The sequence below is a fragment of the Procambarus clarkii genome, chromosome 34, assembly GCF_040958095.1.
Source record: "Procambarus clarkii isolate CNS0578487 chromosome 34, FALCON_Pclarkii_2.0, whole genome shotgun sequence".
NCBI classification, from domain to species: Eukaryota; Metazoa; Arthropoda; class Malacostraca; order Decapoda; family Cambaridae; genus Procambarus; species Procambarus clarkii.
In genome coordinates, this window is record NC_091183.1 from 37,333,344 (window position 1) to 37,353,696 (window position 20,353).

A 20,353-nucleotide genomic window follows, 5' to 3' on the forward strand; every position below is an offset into this window, starting at 1 on the left:
CTAGGTAGCTTTCAAAAGAACCGAAGGCGAATCATCTCATGTGCGATATGACCTGTATCCCACACAAATGTTACAACTCCTTAATCCTTATTAACAATGCAAGAACGGGAACAAATTTATACCCGATAACATAGAAAAAAAATCCTCTATACTGATATAATGAGGGAGGGAGGGAGGGGTGTGTGTGAGAGGTAGAGAGGTGAGCGTGCGAGTGAGGGATCCTGAGTATCGGGAGGGAGGTAAGGTCGGGCTCGACTCACACAGCTGTTCACGAGTTTGAATCGTCAACAACACCACTCTTCACTGAGCACTTGGGCGGGCATTTTTTTTCTCTCTCTCTCTGCGTTGGCCCGTCACTCTGATGTTATCCTGTCACTGGTGAGCTGTTTGGGAGTTGGTGTTATCGTTCCTTGGGGGAGTGAGCCATAGGTGTTATCGTTCCTTGGGGGAGTGAGCCATAGGTGTTATTGTTCCTTGGGGGAGTAAGCCATAGGTGCTATCACTCATTGGGTGAGTGAGCCATGGGTGTTATCGTTCCTTGGGGGAGTGAGCCATAGGTGTTATCGTTCCTTGGGGGAGTGAGCCATAGGTGTTATTGTTCCTTGGGGGAGTGAGCCATAGGTGTTATTGTTATCACTTCTTGAGAGAGTGAGCCAGGAGTGTTCCCTCATTCCTAGGCAAGACATTTTGGTAGGTGTTATTGTTCCTTATTAACTTATTTGCAAGGGAAAGCGAGTGAGTGGGTGGGAGTGTACACATGCACTTTCCATCCATGTTTACTTATCTCTATTGTGCTCCCATGTTTCTCTTTTACTAAATAAATAAAATTATATATATACTATATATATATATATATATATATATATATATATATATATATATATATATATATATATATATATATATATATATATATAAAATTTATTTATTTTAAGTTTCAATTATTGGTGATGCATTCCAGAAAAATTGTCCCTGCTTTAGTTTGATACTTTTCTTTCTTGTCTTCAGAACAGCATGGCATCTTTAACCAAAGTTCTAGAAAGCATCAAAGCTGGCCAGGTGATAGGTCTACATGTTCAAGTTCAAGTAAGTGGTTACCAATTCTGAGGAAAATGTTTCTCACAAATGTTGGTAATTTTATTCTGGGTAAAGTTGCTAAATGTCTTCTCTTCCTAGCTAACAAAAATTATCAATATAACCTCATCACCTTGAACATAATGCAAAACTAAATCCAAGAAGATAAATACTTTTCAAAATTATATAAGTATTAAATGTTGAGGCGAGTTTCCTTAACCTGACCTTGCAGCTAAATTCTTCTTATGTAATTCTGGTACTGTTCTGTTAACTCGATTTAAGCAAATTCGAAGATTAAGAATTAAAGTACTGTACAGTATATTTGAATTTCTGGTTTCCTCCCAAATTGGGAGATACTATAGTCCCCTGCAAGTATTGTACTACTAAGCAAGTACAGGTTCAGAATCCAAATGATCAAGAACTGACATTGGCCACCCAAATGTTCAGTGGCTTGTATCTTGAACTACTCAAGTTTAAGGCCTGATATTAATGTGAGATAACATGGTACAGTACATCAATACGTTTCAGATTTTTCAGTTGATTTAAAGACTCGTGGTTTCGGTGGCAGAGAACAGTCTTTGACTCTCCATGGCATTGCTGCTTGGCCACATTATTTTTTTCCATAATGTACCATTTTAGCTGTCTACCATTGTTATGCTTCATTGTGTATATACCTGATAGTATATCTGAAAAGTTGCACATAATTTTGGTTTAGATTTATCCAATACTGCAGGAACTAGTTTTCCCCATAAATGGCAGACGACCGGAAGCTTCTCCAAAATATTTTTATGCTGATGAAACTTGTTTAAAAAAGTGATATTGTATAACTAGTTACCTAGTGCCAAAGTCACCAGTTTCATGAACTGGGTCAGAGCTGGGCTACTTGATATGTTTAGGTTAATACTGTACCTTGATATGTATTTCATCTACAAGAGTTGATTCTCTTTCTGTAGAAAAGCTTTGATGCCAAAAGTTTTTAAAAAGTAAATTAATACTTTTAAAACAAAATGATTCAAAATATGTGGTTGTGAGGACCATTAAACTTACCCTGAACTCAGGTTGTGGGTGTTTGAAACAATAAACTTTATTGTACTGTAGTTAGTAACGGTTCCCTAGAATTTCATGTAATTAAATTTAGGAAACATTTAAATTTTGCATAATCAGCAAATGCCTGTTTTGCTTAAAACTTAAAATTGTGCAGTACTTTTGCTGTATTAGTCAACTGTTCACACTTTTATTACTCTATCAGTTCCAGGTACTACATATACATTACTGCATTATATATCTTTAATGTCTTGTTTGCTCCTGGAAACCTGCTAAAGAAGTTATATAACTAGTTTGGCTATTGAAGTAGGAGCCACAGAGCAGTAAATTTATGCTACAGTATATGTAAATTTATGGACAAGAGGAGGAATGCCTTGGAAAGCTTTCATTTTCCGAGCGAATACTGTACTGTATTACTATGTCGGTGAAGTTGCAGTACTGTTCAGTTAATACTCTTGTCCTTTGTTTCCAGAAATTATTAATGCTTTCAAGTGTTGAAAATGGAGAGGGCCCGCAAATCATCCGATACTGTTCCCGCTATGTGTTTGAAAACCAGAACCTCGAGAAAGATACTTTTGCTGCAATATTGGATATTGTAAATGTTACATGTAAATATCAGTCAAAACAAATTGCAAGTGACCCACTTTTTCATCTTAAATCAATATTTTACATCATACTCACTTCGACTAAAAGAAAGGTACGTATTTATTTATACACTTCCAATGTGGCTACGAATGTTGCTTTTGATCATTTTGTCAGCTATGATTAACTCTAAAAAACCCTGAATCTTAAGATTATGACTAACCATTATATTCTTTGATACTTTCAGGATCTTAACCAATATTTGGTTGACCTGGTGACCAGTATGGAATCTTACACAAATCTGTGCGACGCCTCAAAAGATGATGCATTGACCATAATGAGAACTCTGTCTCAAATTGTTTGGAATACTAGTCTAAATGTTTCTTCACCTCTAGAAGCTCTTACGTTGCAGAGAGCTGCACTACAGTACCTCATTGCTGCCGGAACAAATGCAACTAAAGTGTGTTCACAAGCTATAAAAGCACACCTTAATTATGAGCAAGTACAGAAATCGCCAGAACACCTTGATAAATTTTATCAGGTTGTCATATGTAGTTTGACGGAGGCGGCTAAAACGCGCAAGAAATGCGAAGAAGAAGAAATTTTGGCTATATTTGGTCTTGTCATGGAATATGGCAAGATTGTTGTGAAGTTGAACATGTGTGCACAGTTCAGCAAGATAACTCGCCCCTTTGTAAATTTTAGCGAAAACTTTTGTGATGCACAAACAATACTAGCTTTAAAATTTGGTCTGAAAATAAACGAAGTGGGCATGGCACTGAAAGTTGGCAAATGTAAAGAAGACATGCTAGTGACGCTGGTTGGATCGTGCAAAGCAATTCCCAGTATCTCTGTGTTGAACACAGTCATACTAGTCAGTTTGCTATATACCATAGGACTGTTTGAATACCAACAGGACAAAGATACTTTGGTAAGAAATTTTGTTTTATACAGTTGAAATAAATTAATGTGTATAACATGGATTTTGTGAAAAATGTGTACTTTTTATTTATATATATATATATATATATATATATATATATATATATATATATATATATATATATATATATATATATATATATATATATATATATATATATATATATATATATATATATACATATATATACATATATATACATATATATACATATACATATATATACATACATACAGTATATATAAATACCTCACCCTTCCCATCCATCTACCTATTGAGCCATGTTAATATTTGTTTATTTATCAGTATTCTTTGAGTAGTCGGGTGCTCTCGTGTCTTGTGGAGGTTCTACTTGAAAGATGTAACACACCACTAACAGAAGACAATACCAAGAAGGTAAGCTGTGCGCATACTTACTTTTATGAAACCGTTGTTGTTTAATTTGCACCTGCTGCCGAGATATGACATCTGCTGTGACACCTGCTTGTACAGTATAAAAAGAGTATAAATAATGATTTGCCCTGCAGGTTACCACTGTGTTGTACCAGCAGTTAGGTTGCTTTGTTGACCTTATGAAAACTTCTGCTGATCAGAACACGATAATGACCCAAGCTCTTACGTGGGTTATCAAGACCAAAGCCTTCATGTCTACTCATTGCGGAAATCCATCAGATGCATTGTGGAATGTTTATAATGTTGGTGAGTGGCTGTGGGACTACAGCTTTTCTCCTGTTTCCACTTCATGTATCATTGCTAGTGATGTATTTTGTCACATTACTCTTATTTCAACTACAGGACATACATTCTGCCCCAATTTGTTGGAAGGCATTAGAAATGATTGACCTGCACACATTTTCAATATCTGTATTTTTTGTATTTGTTAATGAGGAAAAGTATTTCATTTATTTGACAGATATGACAAAACAAGCTACAATGTTTTGCAAAACATCATACACTTGAAATAACTAGGGACTGCTGAAGATATGTTGGTACTGTTTATTTTGTACATCAAATAAGTGAATAAACAACAAATCTTGTTTACAGGAGTCAACACTGGTAATTTAGGAGTACTTGCCTTCCGAAACAGAAAGTATGATGTGGTATCCAAGTTCCTTGAGACCTCTGTAGATATGCTAGACAAGTATCATACATTGGCTTCACAAGAACAGAAGGTAATGTAAGGAAATAATTTGTCCTTGTTGGTGTTACGAATGAGACATTCCATAACTGAATTGAAATAGCCTTTTTTTCTCTCTCGTGAGACAGCAGATATATCATTTGCAGCCTCAAAGATTGTATTTCTTTTGTGTAATAAATAAATACATATATAAATATATACGGTATATAATATATAAAATATGCATGCACACAGTCTTTTTAAAGCATAATTTGTTTCCTCGCTTTTTTCATACAATCAAACTAGTCGAATATGCATGCTTATTGTAATACTGTACATACTGTACAGTGTACATTCATTCCCGTGTATGTTATTTTTGCTTGGTTATAGTTTTGTCTGCTTTTCACAATAGATTTTAGTGGGGCCATCTATAAGCAAGAAGGTGAAGCTGTGGAGTGATGCTCTCAGGTACCATGGGAACTACTGGGAGGCAGGCGTCGCTGCTGCTCGCGGATTTGTCAGAGACTACATCTCGCTTGATGACTTGATCACAATGTGGACCAAGAGCAAGAGGGATTCCGAGAAATCTGACAATAAATCCTTGAAGGCAAGTTCATAGCATGGAGAGTATAGTTTGTACATCTGTTTATCATTTTAATTAAACTACCAAGTGGGAGAATTGGGGTTTGCATCGGAAACTAAGGATTCTTAGTGTACAGGATATAAATTGTTGATGAATCCCATCTGTTATTAAAGATAATTTTTTCCTCCGGTGCTATTATATTAATATAAAATAAAATTTCTGTATGCAATGGTAGTTTGCTCATTGCCAACTATTGGCTTCTTGTCTTCTTTAAGATTATTGGTTTGTCTTGGCTAACTTTCTGGGTGGTTTCCTTAGGTTTGGGTTGAGCTATGGTCTCCAAGCTCCCCCTCATATGTATGCTAAACCAGATTCTAATCCTGCTTCCTTATTGGCCTAAACAAGTCTGGGGGGAAGGGGCTAGCATATTGTACAAGGCTCCGAGGAGGAACCAGGGAACTGGTGAGCAAACACCCAGTTTTCTCACCAGTTCACTTGACGCTCTGTTTTTATTACTGTCAGTGTTGTATAATATTTTAAAGATTGGCAAAGTTGTGAGGGAGAGGTTTAACTTTAACTTTATCCAATGTAAGCAAATATTTTTTGCATCCTGGTTTTAATTTGTACAACATACAGCAGCTTAATTTTGAGGTGGGTTATAACCTAGGCCAGGGACTTCAAATTGGTAAAATAAAGGGGGGAGAGGGGGATGGAAAACATTATATAATTCATACTCCAGGTATAAAATGAATCCCTCAAATCCCTTTATTATCTTTTCAGAGGCCAAGGGTCTTCACATGTAACCAGAGATGGTACCCCTCTTGTATATTAATATAATCAATATTTGTATTTGTAATTATAACATTGGTTGTGTAGGGGTTAACTGTGTGTGATGTTGTGAGTGAAGCCAGACAAAAGTATGGTGAGGCAGAAGGAATAACTTTCAACATGGCTGCAGCTCTTCAGGCAGAAATTAGCTACTACAAAAAGCAAACGTAAGTTGCAAAATACTCTTTATTGTACTAGATATCTTGGCAAAGATCTCCAAGTCTTGCACTGTATATGAATCACTTTGATTTATTTTATTTTATTACCCAGTAGTTTAAATATTGATTACCCTAGGTATAATTACCTGAGGTATTTCAGTCAATTGCTTCCTTAGACGAGGTGCAACCCTTCCTGTCACCAGAATAATGGACAGTCAGGAGCAGGCTGACATTCTGCATTAGCACAATAGTATCTTAAAAGGCTCATCTGATTTTTATTAGTCCTAGTGAGGCACAGGAGAAATGCTCCGTCCAGCCCAAATGACCATGTAAAGTTCACACATAAAGGGACAAAGTGGTAGGCAGTACACTAATATCTTAGAAGGGAGCTTAGAAATACTGAGCAAAGTTTATGTGGCGAGAGCCTTCTGAAGACATTTAGGCTGTGGCCAACCCCCTAATAGGGAGCACCTGGTAGGAGGTAATGCACTGGGGGTCTTTAAAAATGGATGCTTCCACATTAGCAACATGATGCAGGCTGCTATGTGAGCTAGGAAGAGGGTAAACAAATTAGTCACCGATTTACCAAAGTAATGAAAATGTATTTGCATGTATTATTTTTCAACAATAATTATTTTTCTCATGCATGACAAAGTAAGAACAGGTTTTATTTATATACAGTATTTGTTTTCAATGTTATTACAATTTTAATAAAAAAAAAATAGTGCTGTATTGAAAAACACTTTTTTATTACTTTTTTTTTTTTAGTTATGACACAGTGGAAGATATGCTATCATGTGGGAGAGCTCTTGAATGTGGGTCGAATGCAGAGATGAGAGTACGAGGCCTCCTAGTTATTACGGAAGCACTGTGGATTCGCTCCGACTTGGCTGTGGGAGACGAGAAGGCTATTCACTGTGTCAACAAAGCCATTAACATCTTGAAAGAAGCTATGGTAATGTATTCTCCAAAAATACTTTATAAAGTAGAAATGCATTCTTTCAGTATTCCGAATTGTTTTCCAGACGAATGCTATCTCCACATTTGTTCTTAAGTTTCAGTGTACATTCCTCTCTTCACATCTCATTTGCTTGTTCCTCATGTTCCACATTCCACTCATAAGTTTCTTGGCTTAAAAGATGATTTTACAATAAATGTTAATTGTAACAAGATATAGCCAGTCAGATTATAGCAAACAATGTGATTAATATGTCTATTTTCTTACAGAAAGGTAAATCTTGCCATAAGTTGTGTGAACTGGAAGCTGTAGCATATTTCTGGCTGTACCTTTGCCATTTACAAAGCATTCAAGATGCAGCTGAAGTGAGTATTGCTTGAAGTGCACACATGGTTTCATTGTACTTGTTCCCATTCTAGCATTATATTTTATCAATCTGCTTTTTTTCTGTAGGAATTGTTGTTAATCACAAGTCAATAAATAAAAGTTCAGTGATGGTAAATATAAGGTACAATGGAATAATTGAACCAATATACAGTATTTATACAATATTAATTAAACCAATATACAGTACTGTAAATTGTATGTTCAGGCAATTAATGTTTGTTTATAAAGCCATAAATTGTGCACAGGTTTCATGTCTGGTTAGTGGATTTTAAGATTTGAAGGCTGGGTGGTTGTGGCTGCCTCTGAAGACACGGCTTTTGCCAAGTAAAACAATTTTTTCTTCTTCATAAACCTTTTCTTACAACACTTGCTGTAAGCTACTGTTTGATGTTTAATTATTTTTACTCTTATCATTTTCTTTGATTAATACTTTCACATTCTTTTCTCTTATAAACGTGTGCGTTTAATCTTATCTTTTTCTGGTCTCTTCTGCTTTATTGTGCTTGCCAAGCATTATTTATTTTTTATTTGTGTTTTCCAGTAGTGTTTATTTCTTCTAATGTTTTGTAATTCTAAATTTGATTTTGCTTTGTTTAGAGAAATTAAATAAATAAGCCATTTATAGTAGTGTGATATTTTAGGCGGAGGTTCAAGAAGCGGAGAAGCCGATATCTCTGACTACTCAAGCTACAGACCTTGGTGAAGAGGAGCAGGTAAATGACACCTGCGATGTTCGTCCTGTAGCGGCCTGCCAAACACTTCACGCCCAGGAGATATTTTTTGCCCCTCTTAATACTGCACTGAAGATCTGGGACAAACTTAGCTCTCAGGTCAGTCTCCTTTCACATTTGTGTGTGTGTGTATACCGTATTCTTGTCGGATGTTGTTATATTAATGAAGAGACTTGACTCACAGCTTTATGTTGAATTCATAGAAGGTTTAAAACTGTGCCCTAAGTTACCAACTCGCATCGGCTGACTCGCTCTGCCTTCTGGAACATGTTGCCTCATTTTTGGGATCGGTTGTTTGGTGCGCCTTAACAAGACTTCCTGCTTCTCATTCAGTTGCCTTGTTTCAAAGTAATAGTGTTCCTTTATAACTAAATGGCATTCATTAATATTTCATTTACAATTTTAAGATGTTAATGTAGTGAGTATGTTTTTGCAACAAATGGAGAAAATTTTAGTATTGTAGTTAATTACCTTCACTTTTATGTCCAAAATAAATGTGTTGTATACTTAATGTAAAATTAATTAATATATAGTATAACTAAAACTGCAATATATATTTTTAAAGTAAACTGATGTTCACATCAAAGACTGGAAGTTACCATCTCTAACACCAAGAAAATGTTAGTTTCTTATACTCAGTATATGAATATTGTATAAATACATGCACACATCTATCTCCCAGCTGTCATTCATAAAGGGTCCCCTTGGCCCTTGGGGGGGGGGGGGGAAACTACTTTGTCATTGTCACATGGTTTGTTAATCTATTAATGTCTGTACAGTATACCTCTTCTTTCACATTCTTGTGAAAGAATAATAATTTTTGTAATACAAAAATACATACTCCCATACAGTTTCTCTCCCCTCCCTTCCTTGAGAGAGCAGTGGAACCCAGCCAGACACATACATTGCACGTGCTTCAATGCCTGTTTGTGCAAATTTCATACTAGGATATATGTAATAATGGTGGACTGTACATTGGTCTACAGTACTTCAATGTCTTAAATTCAAAACATAGATGGTTTATATTTATATGTGAATGAACTGATAATAAGCACTATAGTATCTAACATTTAAAGCAGTAATTGGTATGTGGGGGCTTTGAATGAGAAGCAAGTGACTTGGCCTGATAAAATGAGTAACCTGTGCCATCAACAGTTGCATGTCCTGGAATGCAGGGAGAGTCTGCTGGTGGGAGTTGTTAAGTGTACGACATGGTCTGATACAGTTGCTAAACAGATGTAATTGTGGCAAGAAGCTGCATTAATATTTCATTGTAATTAATCAGATATTTTTATATTTAGGATGTGACCCTTGAAGATGCAGAAGTGGCTTGTAGCTGTATTACCTCAACAGCCTATGTGTATCAGCTCTCTGGTCTGGTCACTCCCACAGTGTGGTCATGGGCTACACTTGTATCTATTGCCAGCAAGCACTCACTCCACACCTATCTTATTAAAGGTTTGTATTGCCACCTATAAACATGCACAGTATTTTGCATACAATTGCTTCCATAGAACATGATTTGAAATATTATTGCAGCTTTGTCAATAGTGGGAGCATTTTAAGAATTGTCCTGTATTAATAAACTGACGAAGTGTCCTCACTAACTCCATGTGACAAATGTTTCCTGCATGTCAGTTTTAGTGCACTTGATTACTTGTAGGGGAAAAAAGTGCATTAGTTATCAATTAATGAATCCCTTTCTCTTGGAACAACAAAGCAGTTTAGCATTGCCAAAATGCTGTAGATTTTACTAATGGGCCAATCATTGCCTCCCAATCTTGAGCAGTCCATGCTCAAGATTGTGAGCAAGGACTCTGTCATGATCTCTCGCACTACATTATTAAATGTCCAGTCATTAGATCCTCCAACCCTGCTGGGATGAGGTACCTGGAGCTTTGCAATTACTTTATTCACTCGTTTTCTAGAGGATATCCTCATGTGTCCAAAAGTTTGCAGGTGCAGGCTACTGATCACATGGCTAGCTCTTGAACACAAGCTGCGTAACCCTTCATATAATCTAGGGTAACTGTATAAATGCACATGTCCCTATGTTAATAAAAAAATAATCTACATAAAATACCTTTTACTTTAGTGTTTCTCAACAAAATATAAAATAATGCAAGTTGAAAATCATTGTAGGAGAATGGGGATCTAACCTGCATCCTGGGTCACCCTAGACAGCCCATCCTTCTGTTTTGGTAGTACTTATAGTAACGATGAGGACCATAGTATCTGTACCGACATATCTTGGTTATCTCGAGGCAATTTCAGGGCCGAGCGTCTCCGCGGCCTGGTCCTCGACCAGGTCTCCTTTTTGTTACACATCCCCAGGAAGCAGCCTGTAGCAGCTGTCTAACTCCCAGGTACCTTTTTACTGCTAGGTAACAAGGGCATCAGGGTGAAAGAAACATTTTGCCTATTTGTCTCCGCCTCCACCGGGGATCGAACTCGGAACCTCAGGACTACGAATCCGAAGCGCTGTCCACTCAGCTGTCAGGTGCCCAAGCAACAAAACGTACAATGAAATTAGAAATAGAAATCTGAACTATTGAGTTGGACAAACCGGGAAAACTAGTTTTTCCTTGTGTTGCTTTGACAAATTAACCTATCCTAACCGTCCTAGGCCTAATATAGTTCATATGGGTGCTATACTAGGCCTAGGAATATTTAAGTTTGTGATTTAGCTTCATTTATTTTAAAAGAATTCCTTACTAGTCAGTATACTACTATCTAAAAGCTAAGAATGTACGACTTCTGACTATAGACGATCGTCACAATAGGCACTATCTAAACAGGAGGATGGGTTTCCCCAGATGTACTCCTTAACTCGTTGGGTCACAGTATGCTATAAGCTCCAATGCTTCTTGCAAATCGTGCTTTTATGATTTCCTAGTGTAATGGAAGTTTAAATTTTTTACATGCAGTAAAGGATTGTACACTGATAATTAGCTTTGTAAAATAAAAAGTAAACCATACATTTACACTTGAAAATTATGCTAATAATTTTCATATCGTGTAAAATATTTCAAAAGAGGAGCATAGTAAATTATTACATTATGCAAGAAGTTGAAGAAGTGGTTTTACATTTATAATTTCTAGTATAATGGATGGCAAATTATTCTAGGATAAAGAATAAAGAACAGTATACATATTACTAAATCTTTATATATAATTATTTCCACAGGTATAAGTGAACTTTTGCTGATAGTTCCTGAACTAGTGCCTATTGAGCTTGTAAAGGAGGCAGAGAAAGCATTGGAGTCTTGTCAAGAAGCTACTCCGCAAGGTTCTTCTATGGCGTACCTCAGTGTCACTACTATCGCATCAATTGCTTTCTACCATTTAAAAATGGGACAGGTAAGTTTAGACAAATTTTAATTTTGGTTGCCATGTTAATGGATTGCAGATATTATTTTATCTTCCTTATCCTTGTCAGTTTTTCACACTGGACAAGATTATCCTAATAAACATCATTTTTGTCTTGTACAGTCGCTGAAGGCAAAAAAGTTGTGTGTGCTAATTTATTTTTCCAAGAAGAGTGAGATCCATCTCGAGAGCCCTGCTTCATAGCTCGTAACTATGCAAATAATGCCCCTAATTTTAGAGCATACCAGTAAAATAAACTCAAAACAGCTATTTTCAAAATTAACTATTTTAACTAGGTTTTGAGTGTGTTAAATATTCTTTTTCTTTTGTGTAGTACGAGGAAGGTGCCAAGTACTTAAACCGAGCCCTGGAGACTGATGTGATGGAGAAGAGGACAATGAGAGCAATTGAAGTTCAGGCCTTGGTTCATTTTGTTGCTTCAATCTATGCTTGGCTTCCCCACTGGCTGCTAGGATCTAGAGCACAGTCCGCAGAACCTTGTATTTCCTATGCTCTCCTAGCATGTAGGGAAGCCATTGGATTGGTTGGATCAGTTGGATCAGTTACTTCTTCACAATATGGTAAATATTATTATAATTTCATGTACATTAAAACTTGTATATTTACTGTACAGGGTGTCTGAAGTCTATCCTATGAAACAAATGCTGTTTAGTCTTTAACTCGTTTATTATTCAAATGACACCTAGACACCATGTACATGTATACATATGTTAACCCGATGCTTAAATTCTAAAATACAAATAAATATTTGATAACAGAAGTGATATGTTGGAGACATCGTGTAGTGTGGCTCCATCTAACAACGTGTACATGGCTAGGTCACCTGTGCGTGACATCAGCACAGCCCAGAATGGCAAGGGCCTACCTCAAGCAGTCTCTGGGACTAGCTCAACGGTTGGCTGCTCCTCTGAGGTGAGAAATAGCACTCACTTGTATGTATGTGATCTGCATTGTTCCATTTAAAGTGGGTACACTTGCCCACAAATTGTATTTTTTACTGTCAAAATCCAGAGACTGAAATAATGGTGCAATAGTTAAGTGCTTTATTGTTTAGTACTGCTATTTTTCATATTATAATTGGACAAATACTTTTCTTCCTAATTATGAAAATATATCGATTTGTGTTAGTGCATATGCACTACAATGTACAGTGGTACCTCGGAATGCGATTGTCCCTGTATGCGAGGTTTTCGGAAGGCGAGCAGTATTTACTCCAAAAATTTGTCTCAGAAGGCGAGGGTTACTTCGGGACGCGAGTTTGTTGATACGCGTACAGGCCGACCTAGCGCGTGGTGGTTCGGCGATCGTCGCCCCTCCGCCCCGCCGCCCCTCAGTTTACCATTGTCTCACGCTCAGTGACTACCCCCACATCAATTCTTCTCGCGGATTTTCAGTGTTTTGTTGGATTTTTGGTGATTTGTCTATACAATTTGTTATTATATATCTCACCATGGGTCCCAAGAAAGCCAGTGGTAAGGATAAAGGCCAGAAAGCTCATGTGAGGATGACAATAGAGGAGAAACGAGAGATCATTCGGAAGCATGAGAACGGTACACGTGTTGTTGAACTTTGTAGGCAGTACAACAAAGCCACATCAACAATATGCACTATACTTAAGAAGAAAAATAAGATTATGGGTGCTAAAGTGGCAAAAGGAGTAAGAACATTAACGGCACAAAGACCACAAATACTTGAAGAAGTGGAAAAGTTGTTATTAATTTGGATACACGACAAGGAGTTGAGGGGTGATAGTGTTTCGGAGGCCATTATTTGTGAGAAAGCCAGGGTGTTGCACGAAGACCTTCTAAAGAATACCCCTGCAACGAGTGATGCAGATAAGAAAGAGTTTAAGGCAAGCAGGGGCTGGTTTGAAAAATTTAGAAAGAGAAGTGGTATCCATAGTGTTACAAGGCATGGGGTTATGTGATGTGATTATGGAAGGGGACTCCCCTTCCAAACAGTAACTCCTCTCCTCCTCCTCCCTCCTCACCATCTTCCATACGCCTACAGCACTCGACAGCAAGGTAAGTAATAACTGGAACACAGTTTTGTAGGTTTATTTAGATGAATTAGGTATAAAAATTTAGTTTGATGTGGGGTTTTTGGGGTAGTCAGGAACGGATTAATTCATTTCCCTTTATTTCTTATGGGGAAATTAACTTCGGAATGCGAGTTTTCGGAAGGCGAGGCGTCTCCAGGAACGGATTAAACTCGTATTCTGAGGTATGCCTGTATTGTATATATTTGTAATGCATGTGCAAAATTAGATAAAATAATTAATAATAACTCATGTTCTTTGGTGTGTAAAAAAAAAAATTAGAGCGTTATACATTGGTTAATTAATTCTGAAAAGTTACTTGGTAGTGTATTGTAGATTAGTGAAACCTTGACAAATGCTTTTTTTATATACCATAAATGATGAGCTTAATTGGTAGATTTTAAGTATTTAAATATTTAATCTTTAATATATTTGCTGTACTTGCATATCAGTTTCCTAATATTGGAAAAAATATTTTTGTAACTCTGCAGAACTGCAGAGTTGTTAGAATTGCTAGCACGAGTGGACCTCCTTTGTGACCAGCTTGAAGAATGCCAGGTCAAGGTTGACAGTCTACAGTCTCTTCTCATAGTTCATCCATTGCACCAGCCAAGTTTGGAGACTATGACTACAGATTTAAGCCAGTTAACTATTTCTTCATGCAAACCTGATGTTAAAAAGACACAGCTATCGTGTGAAAGGATGTTTGACATGGTGTTGGACGATGAGGAAAAGATGCGTACTGGAAATACAGCTATAGAGTATGACCTCGGCTATCGTCCAATTAATCCAGCTCTTGTGGTGGTGGGACCAGAGGAGCGCATCAGCCAGCTTGCCAACCCTAAGTGTAGAGCTTCTCCATCAATGAAGTACAGGGAGGAAGCCACCATAACTCATTTTGAAGCATGTCCTCGAGGAACGGTGAAGTGTTTAGTGTGTGCCACACCCACTGTTCGTCAGCTTCATGTAGCCACAGCAGTTCTGCTAGCACTTGTTCACTCACATGGAGGTTACCACCAAGCTGCACAGAAATGTCTTAAAAAGGTTGGTATGATATAAAAAAAAACTAAGTTTCTATAATTTAATAATTTTTGTTTAAGATTTATTGTATGTGAAGTTAATTTATATATAGTTTTGATTTACTTGGCAATGATAATATAGTGAAACAGAGGGAAGTCTACTTCCCTCTGTTTACACAACCCGTTCTCGCAAATTTAATATGTCAATATTGACTTATTAAATATGTGCATAGGTGACATACTTAACATAATAGTTTCCCTTGAAAAGCTTCATAGAAAACACCGACCTTACCTAACCTACTTAGTATGTTAAGATAAGCATCTTATTGCTTCGTAATTACAATTATTACCTAACCTATACCTATAATAGGGTAAGTAACAATTGTAATTACGAAGCTATAAGATGCTTATTTTAACATACTAAGTAAGTTAGGTAAGGTCGGTGTTCTCTATGAAGCTTTTCAAGGGAAACTATTATGTTTAGTATGTCACCTATGCACGCAACTAATAAGTCAATATTGACTTATTAAATTTGCGAGAACGGGTTGGTTTACAGCAAGGGCTTTAGGAAATTATATTATTTTCAACTTTGTTTCTCTGGAAACTAAAGTAGGAAAACAGAAAACTGGTTCATGTACTATTAATAACTGAAGATAGGAAATATGTAAGATATTGCAATACAGTAGATACCTGGTTGTATCCTAAAGAGCTAATGGAGACCATTTCTGTGTGTAAATAGACTATTTATGAGATTAATGAGGTCAGTGATAACATTTAAAGAATGGTTTGCAAACAAAAAGCAAATTTGACAATTTGTTGTTTTTATGAAGTCATTAAATTTGTTTAAATTTATATTAGATTTTTTAGATTCTATTGTGTACTATTTACAAATTGTTTTTTGGTAATTTACAATATGTTAAGGAGCCTAACATATCTGCCTCTTCAATTTCTGCTGCTGCATCCTCATTATCTTGCCCATTCCCAGAATGTTTTAAAATCAACATTTACTAACTGCCGTTGCAAATTTACAGGCCACGGATATGTTCACGGATGCCAGTGACACTGCATCAGAAGTGGCTAACCATCTCATTTCCCTTTTAGACAAGAAATCTAAAAGAAAAAAAACAGCATCTTCCATTTATGTAATGTCAAGATTAAATCTGGTAAGATCTTAACTGTGCACTTTGAATTTGTAGTTAAAGTAATGGGTACCTACAACTTCCCAGCTTAAATATGCAATATAATACAATGAGAAAATCAATTGGGGCAATGTGAAGGATTCGAACCCTCGACCTGGGGACTCTTAAGCTGCGCACCTTACCTTTGGACAACGACATGGTATAAGTTATACAACCTGGAATTCCACTGAATCCACGAGACATCTGGAAGCTGCTGCTGATCCCACTCCAGGTTTTACATATAACCCCCACGTACTCTGGTATAGGTAATGGAGTTCTCCTCCACGCTCCAAATAACTGAATAAACAGGCTAGGTGTAATTTAGTGTGCATGTTAGATTTCTGTGAGGTTACAGAGTTTAAAGCTGAACATCAGTAATCATAGCTTATCCAAATACCCTAGATCTATTAAAAAATATAATTGGACAAATTATGGTAGTGCAGCATTGTTTAAACCCTTCCCATCGCCTGCTTGGGCCACTAGGCCAGTATTGGTTCATAGATGCTTTACAGTCCATTCACTTTGTGTAAGTTTGCCGCATCTGAAGGCCAAGTGCATAAATGGAAGGAAGTACCACAGTTGATCACAAGTTCAACATTGGCTTGTGTAATTTAGACTTGTTCATAATAAAAATCTTGCTTGTTTTAAACTTAAAACTTGATTTTTCTTGTCGACATCATGGTTACAGTTTGTTAACACTTGGTCAAGGGGGGTGAGAGTATTAATACCTCTCCTTACCAGCTGCATATTTAGGAAATTAAGACTAATTATTTTCAGGCATACACTTGAAATTCTTGTACATTACTTTGGCTGCACCCCCTTAATTATCTCCAATTATTCCTTCCAACTCCTTTGCAACATCTTCACTTCTGTCAAAAGTAAATAATACTTAAATATTTTTCCTTTATTAGTTATCTATAATTTAATTTTTGTTTAAATTTGTGTATATACAGGCACACCTTCAGATGTTACACACAAAGGCTGAGTGCCTGGCTTTAGATAGGAAATATCGGCAAGCACTCGATGTCAACCTGCAAGCACTTAAAATTGCGAGTCTACTAGAACAGAAGGTCAGTGCCTTGATTAATTTTTCTTCTTGCGGAATTGTTAGCTTATTGCCAACTTCAGTGACTATATTTAAAATTGGACTATCCATGTGATATTTAGTCATGAGTAGTAGGGGGGGATCTAAAGCCAAGAAAAAGATTAATATATATCTAGCCTTGATGCCTTGCTTCTGGGATCTCCCTATCAAGGGGTTGTCACATCTGAAGTCTCTTCAGGAGGTGCCTTCACTGCATAAATTCATCGTAATTAAGTTCTCTAACCCCTCCCTGCTCCCCTTAATTGTGTTCAGTATAGTTAATTTAACCTTTCCAGCATACCGTTATTCAAATTAGAGCATCCTTCCAACATGGCACAACAAGCACTCGCTCTTCACCCAGTTCACTATTACATATTTTGATCATGTGCCATTTCACTCTTGCATCTCTTATACTTCTCATTTACTATGCCCATCCCATATACAAAAGCTGGGTTTTCTTATTAATTTCCACTGTACTTTTGATTGAACACAGTGTGGTGTTCTTTCCTGTGATGCTACTACATGCTTCCCTAGTAGTTCTTGCAAGTAGGGAGGAATAGCTCTCAGACCTGCTTTGTCACTTTTGGTTATCATGAAGATATTATGAAAGGATATGTTTCACTGAAAACTGAGCCATCTCTTTTTCCAATTGCACAGGACAAGTGCCCCCTGTCCATGGGATTGAGAAATGGTGGCAATGCTTATTACTATTTATTCTTAAAAATATTTTACAATTAAGTAATTAAGTAATTTTTTTTTTTTTTATGCAGCTGCTGTACCAAGACATACACTTTGTCACTGTACTTATTCTCCAAGGTTACGCCTTGCAGAGATCACTAGAAGAGTGTACAGATACTACAGAGAGTGGTGGTAAGATTTTATTCCTTATTAGTTCTTGGGATGAATTTGGAGTCTGACTTAATAAGCAAACTGATTAAATTACTGTACTAGAGGCGATACCTCATGTGCCTGGGTCTTTCTACCAATCATTCCTCCTCCAACTCTCGTCCCCTCTCTCTGTGGTTCCTCCTCCAACTCTCGTCCCCTCTCTCTGTGGTTCCTCCTCCTTCGTCCCTTCCCCACTGCTTCCATCCTCTCCTTCCTCTTCTGCTTTTACCTTCCTTCATCCCCCCCCCCCCTTACCACTTTTTTTTTTTTTTTTTTTTTTCTCCCCGGCTCCCTCTCTTACCTATTCCCCTCTCCTCATTCCTGCTTTTGCTCTGTTCCCCATTCTCTCTCTCAGAACATGGAATATATACACACAATGTAACCACAACATTACCTGTATTTTTAATTATTATTTTGTGCAATGCTGTAGTTACATTGTGTGTGACGAATAGCTGGAAAATGTTTAAAGACTTTGGAAAACCAAATTCCCCATTTCAAACCTCATGGGAGTCCCTGCGAGTCAGGTGTTGATCCTATTAAAGGAGGGGTGATTGGCTGCCCTGAACCTACCTATGGTGATTCCCTACTACCTATCTATTGGGTGAGGCCAGCCCAAAACAAGTGGGTTTTAGACACTTTTTTTCTGAAAAGGTGTGTGTGTGTGTGTGTGTGTCTTTTTAAACATTTGCATTGGGTGATATAGATGTGAGAGTTTGAGTCTTAACATTTTACCCTGTTACAGATGAGGTGATCGAAGAAAGCCCACTGGCGCAAGAGAAGAAATGCAAGAATGATTGGAAAACACCTTTAAAGGCACAACCGAAAATAAAAATAAACTCTTGCCTGAAGCCACCACGCCGACAACTTGCTGTTCCTCTACTGACTGAAGAAAAAGGGTTTAGCATTTATAGTGATGATGATATGTCGGAGGAATCAGTAAAGCTCCAGAAAGTCACTTCACCAGCCGAAAGTAAACAGTTACATGCTAAATCAATAAAAAAGAAAGTTTGTAAATCTCATGTCAAGGCTAAAGCAACTGGTAGCTCCAGGAAGAAAGTGGATGAAGAGATAGATATAACCTCTCATTTCAAACGGCTTGATTTAGATGACAGTCCTACAAGACTTGTATTGAAGGTTCCCAGCTCCTGTCCACTTTCTGCAAATAAGAAAATTGTAGATTCTGTCAAGGCAGCAAAAAAATTATTAGATGTTCCTTCATCACTGTCGGACAAATCTCAAACAAAGAAAAAGGTTCTTCATAAAACAAAGAAATCTTCTGTTGCTAAAGCAATTGATTTTGATGAAAAGGACAGCTCTAGTAATGACAGCTCAAAGGGCAGTGATGACCTAGAGATGGGTAATGGTCTTGAAAATGTAGCTGCCCCAAAACAAGGACAGACAGCAAGAGGAATTAAAGACAAGAAACCCGTTACAGCTAAACCCAAGAAAGTTGCAGAAGCAAGATCCACGAGAGCAAGCAGATCACTCAGATTAGTATGATGCAATTTCTTATTAGGTTTTATAGATTGTAATGATTATTATCTATATTTTTTATGGTAATAGATTATTAGTACAGTATGCAAGTTTTGATTTGTATATAGATAAAAGTAATGTTTAGTATTTTGTAATTTATAATTTTTTAGTTCTTAGATTTTGTGGAGTCGTTTTACTGGTGATGAAAAAAGATTGTGCCTATTACGTAGATATTACATCTTATTGCATGTGAATTACCAAAGACTACTAAAATGTTAATTTCTGGATGCTGTAATAACGGTGCCTTACAGTGCTATTGAATAAAAATGCAAATTACTGACACCATTTGTTTTAGATTCTGTACTGTAATAAACTTTTTTTACACTGCTTATTTTTAATAACAAAAGGGATGCCGTGATTCCTGGTGTGTTAGTAGGTTAAACTAATACTTAAATGTTTATATTTTTAAAATAGTGCATTGTTTTACTGAGCCTAAATATTTTGTTAATATTTTGTAACAATTCATAGTGAAATATACAAAAGTGCTACAGTATTTCTTAAATTTTTTAAGATATAAACTAAAGATTGACAGAGGTATAATAAATTGATGAATGACAGGTTGCAACAGTTTTTCTGCTCGTGCAGTTGGCTTAAGATACTAACAAGTACAATACGTACATATATGTGAGGTGACGAGTTGAGGGAGCAACATGTAGCATGTGACTGAATGTAGACTTAAAAAAAAAAAAAAAAAAAAAAAAAAATATAGACCGCGGTCGCCTGTCCCTCAATAGAATTCTTGGTGACTCGGATACTTTTGATATCGTTCACCTTATGAGTTTTTGTTCTCGTATAGGCATCCTTGGTGATATTTAGCA

The 20,353-nt window shown here is 36.7% G+C and overlaps 1 protein-coding gene across 2 annotated transcripts; it reads left to right on the forward strand.

The window, feature by feature from the left end:
* The first annotated feature begins 245 nt into the window (after positions 1 to 245).
* On the forward strand, positions 246 to 19,859 carry LOC123761976 (uncharacterized). 2 transcript variants are annotated; one of them, XM_069335835.1, is made up of 21 exons: positions 246 to 378; positions 1,009 to 1,086; positions 2,591 to 2,815; positions 2,948 to 3,631; positions 3,950 to 4,039; positions 4,171 to 4,342; positions 4,688 to 4,815; positions 5,173 to 5,367; positions 6,220 to 6,338; positions 7,098 to 7,284; positions 7,557 to 7,652; positions 8,316 to 8,504; positions 9,707 to 9,863; positions 11,593 to 11,765; positions 12,109 to 12,355; positions 12,554 to 12,707; positions 14,325 to 14,877; positions 15,884 to 16,015; positions 16,984 to 17,100; positions 17,885 to 17,984; positions 18,745 to 19,859. In XM_069335835.1, the coding sequence occupies exons 2-21, from the start codon at positions 1,015 to 1,017 to the stop codon at positions 19,500 to 19,502; spliced, it is 4,548 nt and encodes a 1,515-aa protein (XP_069191936.1). In that variant the 5' UTR covers positions 246 to 378; positions 1,009 to 1,014; the 3' UTR covers positions 19,503 to 19,859. The 2 variants fall into 2 exon arrangements, with proteins under 2 accessions (XP_069191936.1, XP_069191937.1); XM_069335836.1 differs by lacking the exon at positions 246 to 378 and adding an exon at positions 468 to 510 and having other exon boundaries at positions 18,745 to 19,654.
* The last annotated feature ends 494 nt before the right edge of the window (positions 19,860 to 20,353 follow it).

What these genes read in the sequence shown, in the direction of transcription:
- LOC123761976 (XM_069335835.1), top strand. Translation starts at nt 1,015, where the DNA reads ATGGCATCTTTAACCAAAGTTCTAGAAAGCATCAAAGCTGGCCAGGTG. An exon ending in AGCTACTACAAAAAGCAAAC is followed by an intron (nt 6,339 to 7,097) that starts GTAAGTTGCAAA and finishes TTTTTTTTTTAG; the next exon opens with TTATGACACAGTGGAAGATA. An exon ending in GCATTCAAGATGCAGCTGAA is followed by an intron (nt 7,653 to 8,315) that starts GTGAGTATTGCT and finishes GTGATATTTTAG; the next exon opens with GCGGAGGTTCAAGAAGCGGA.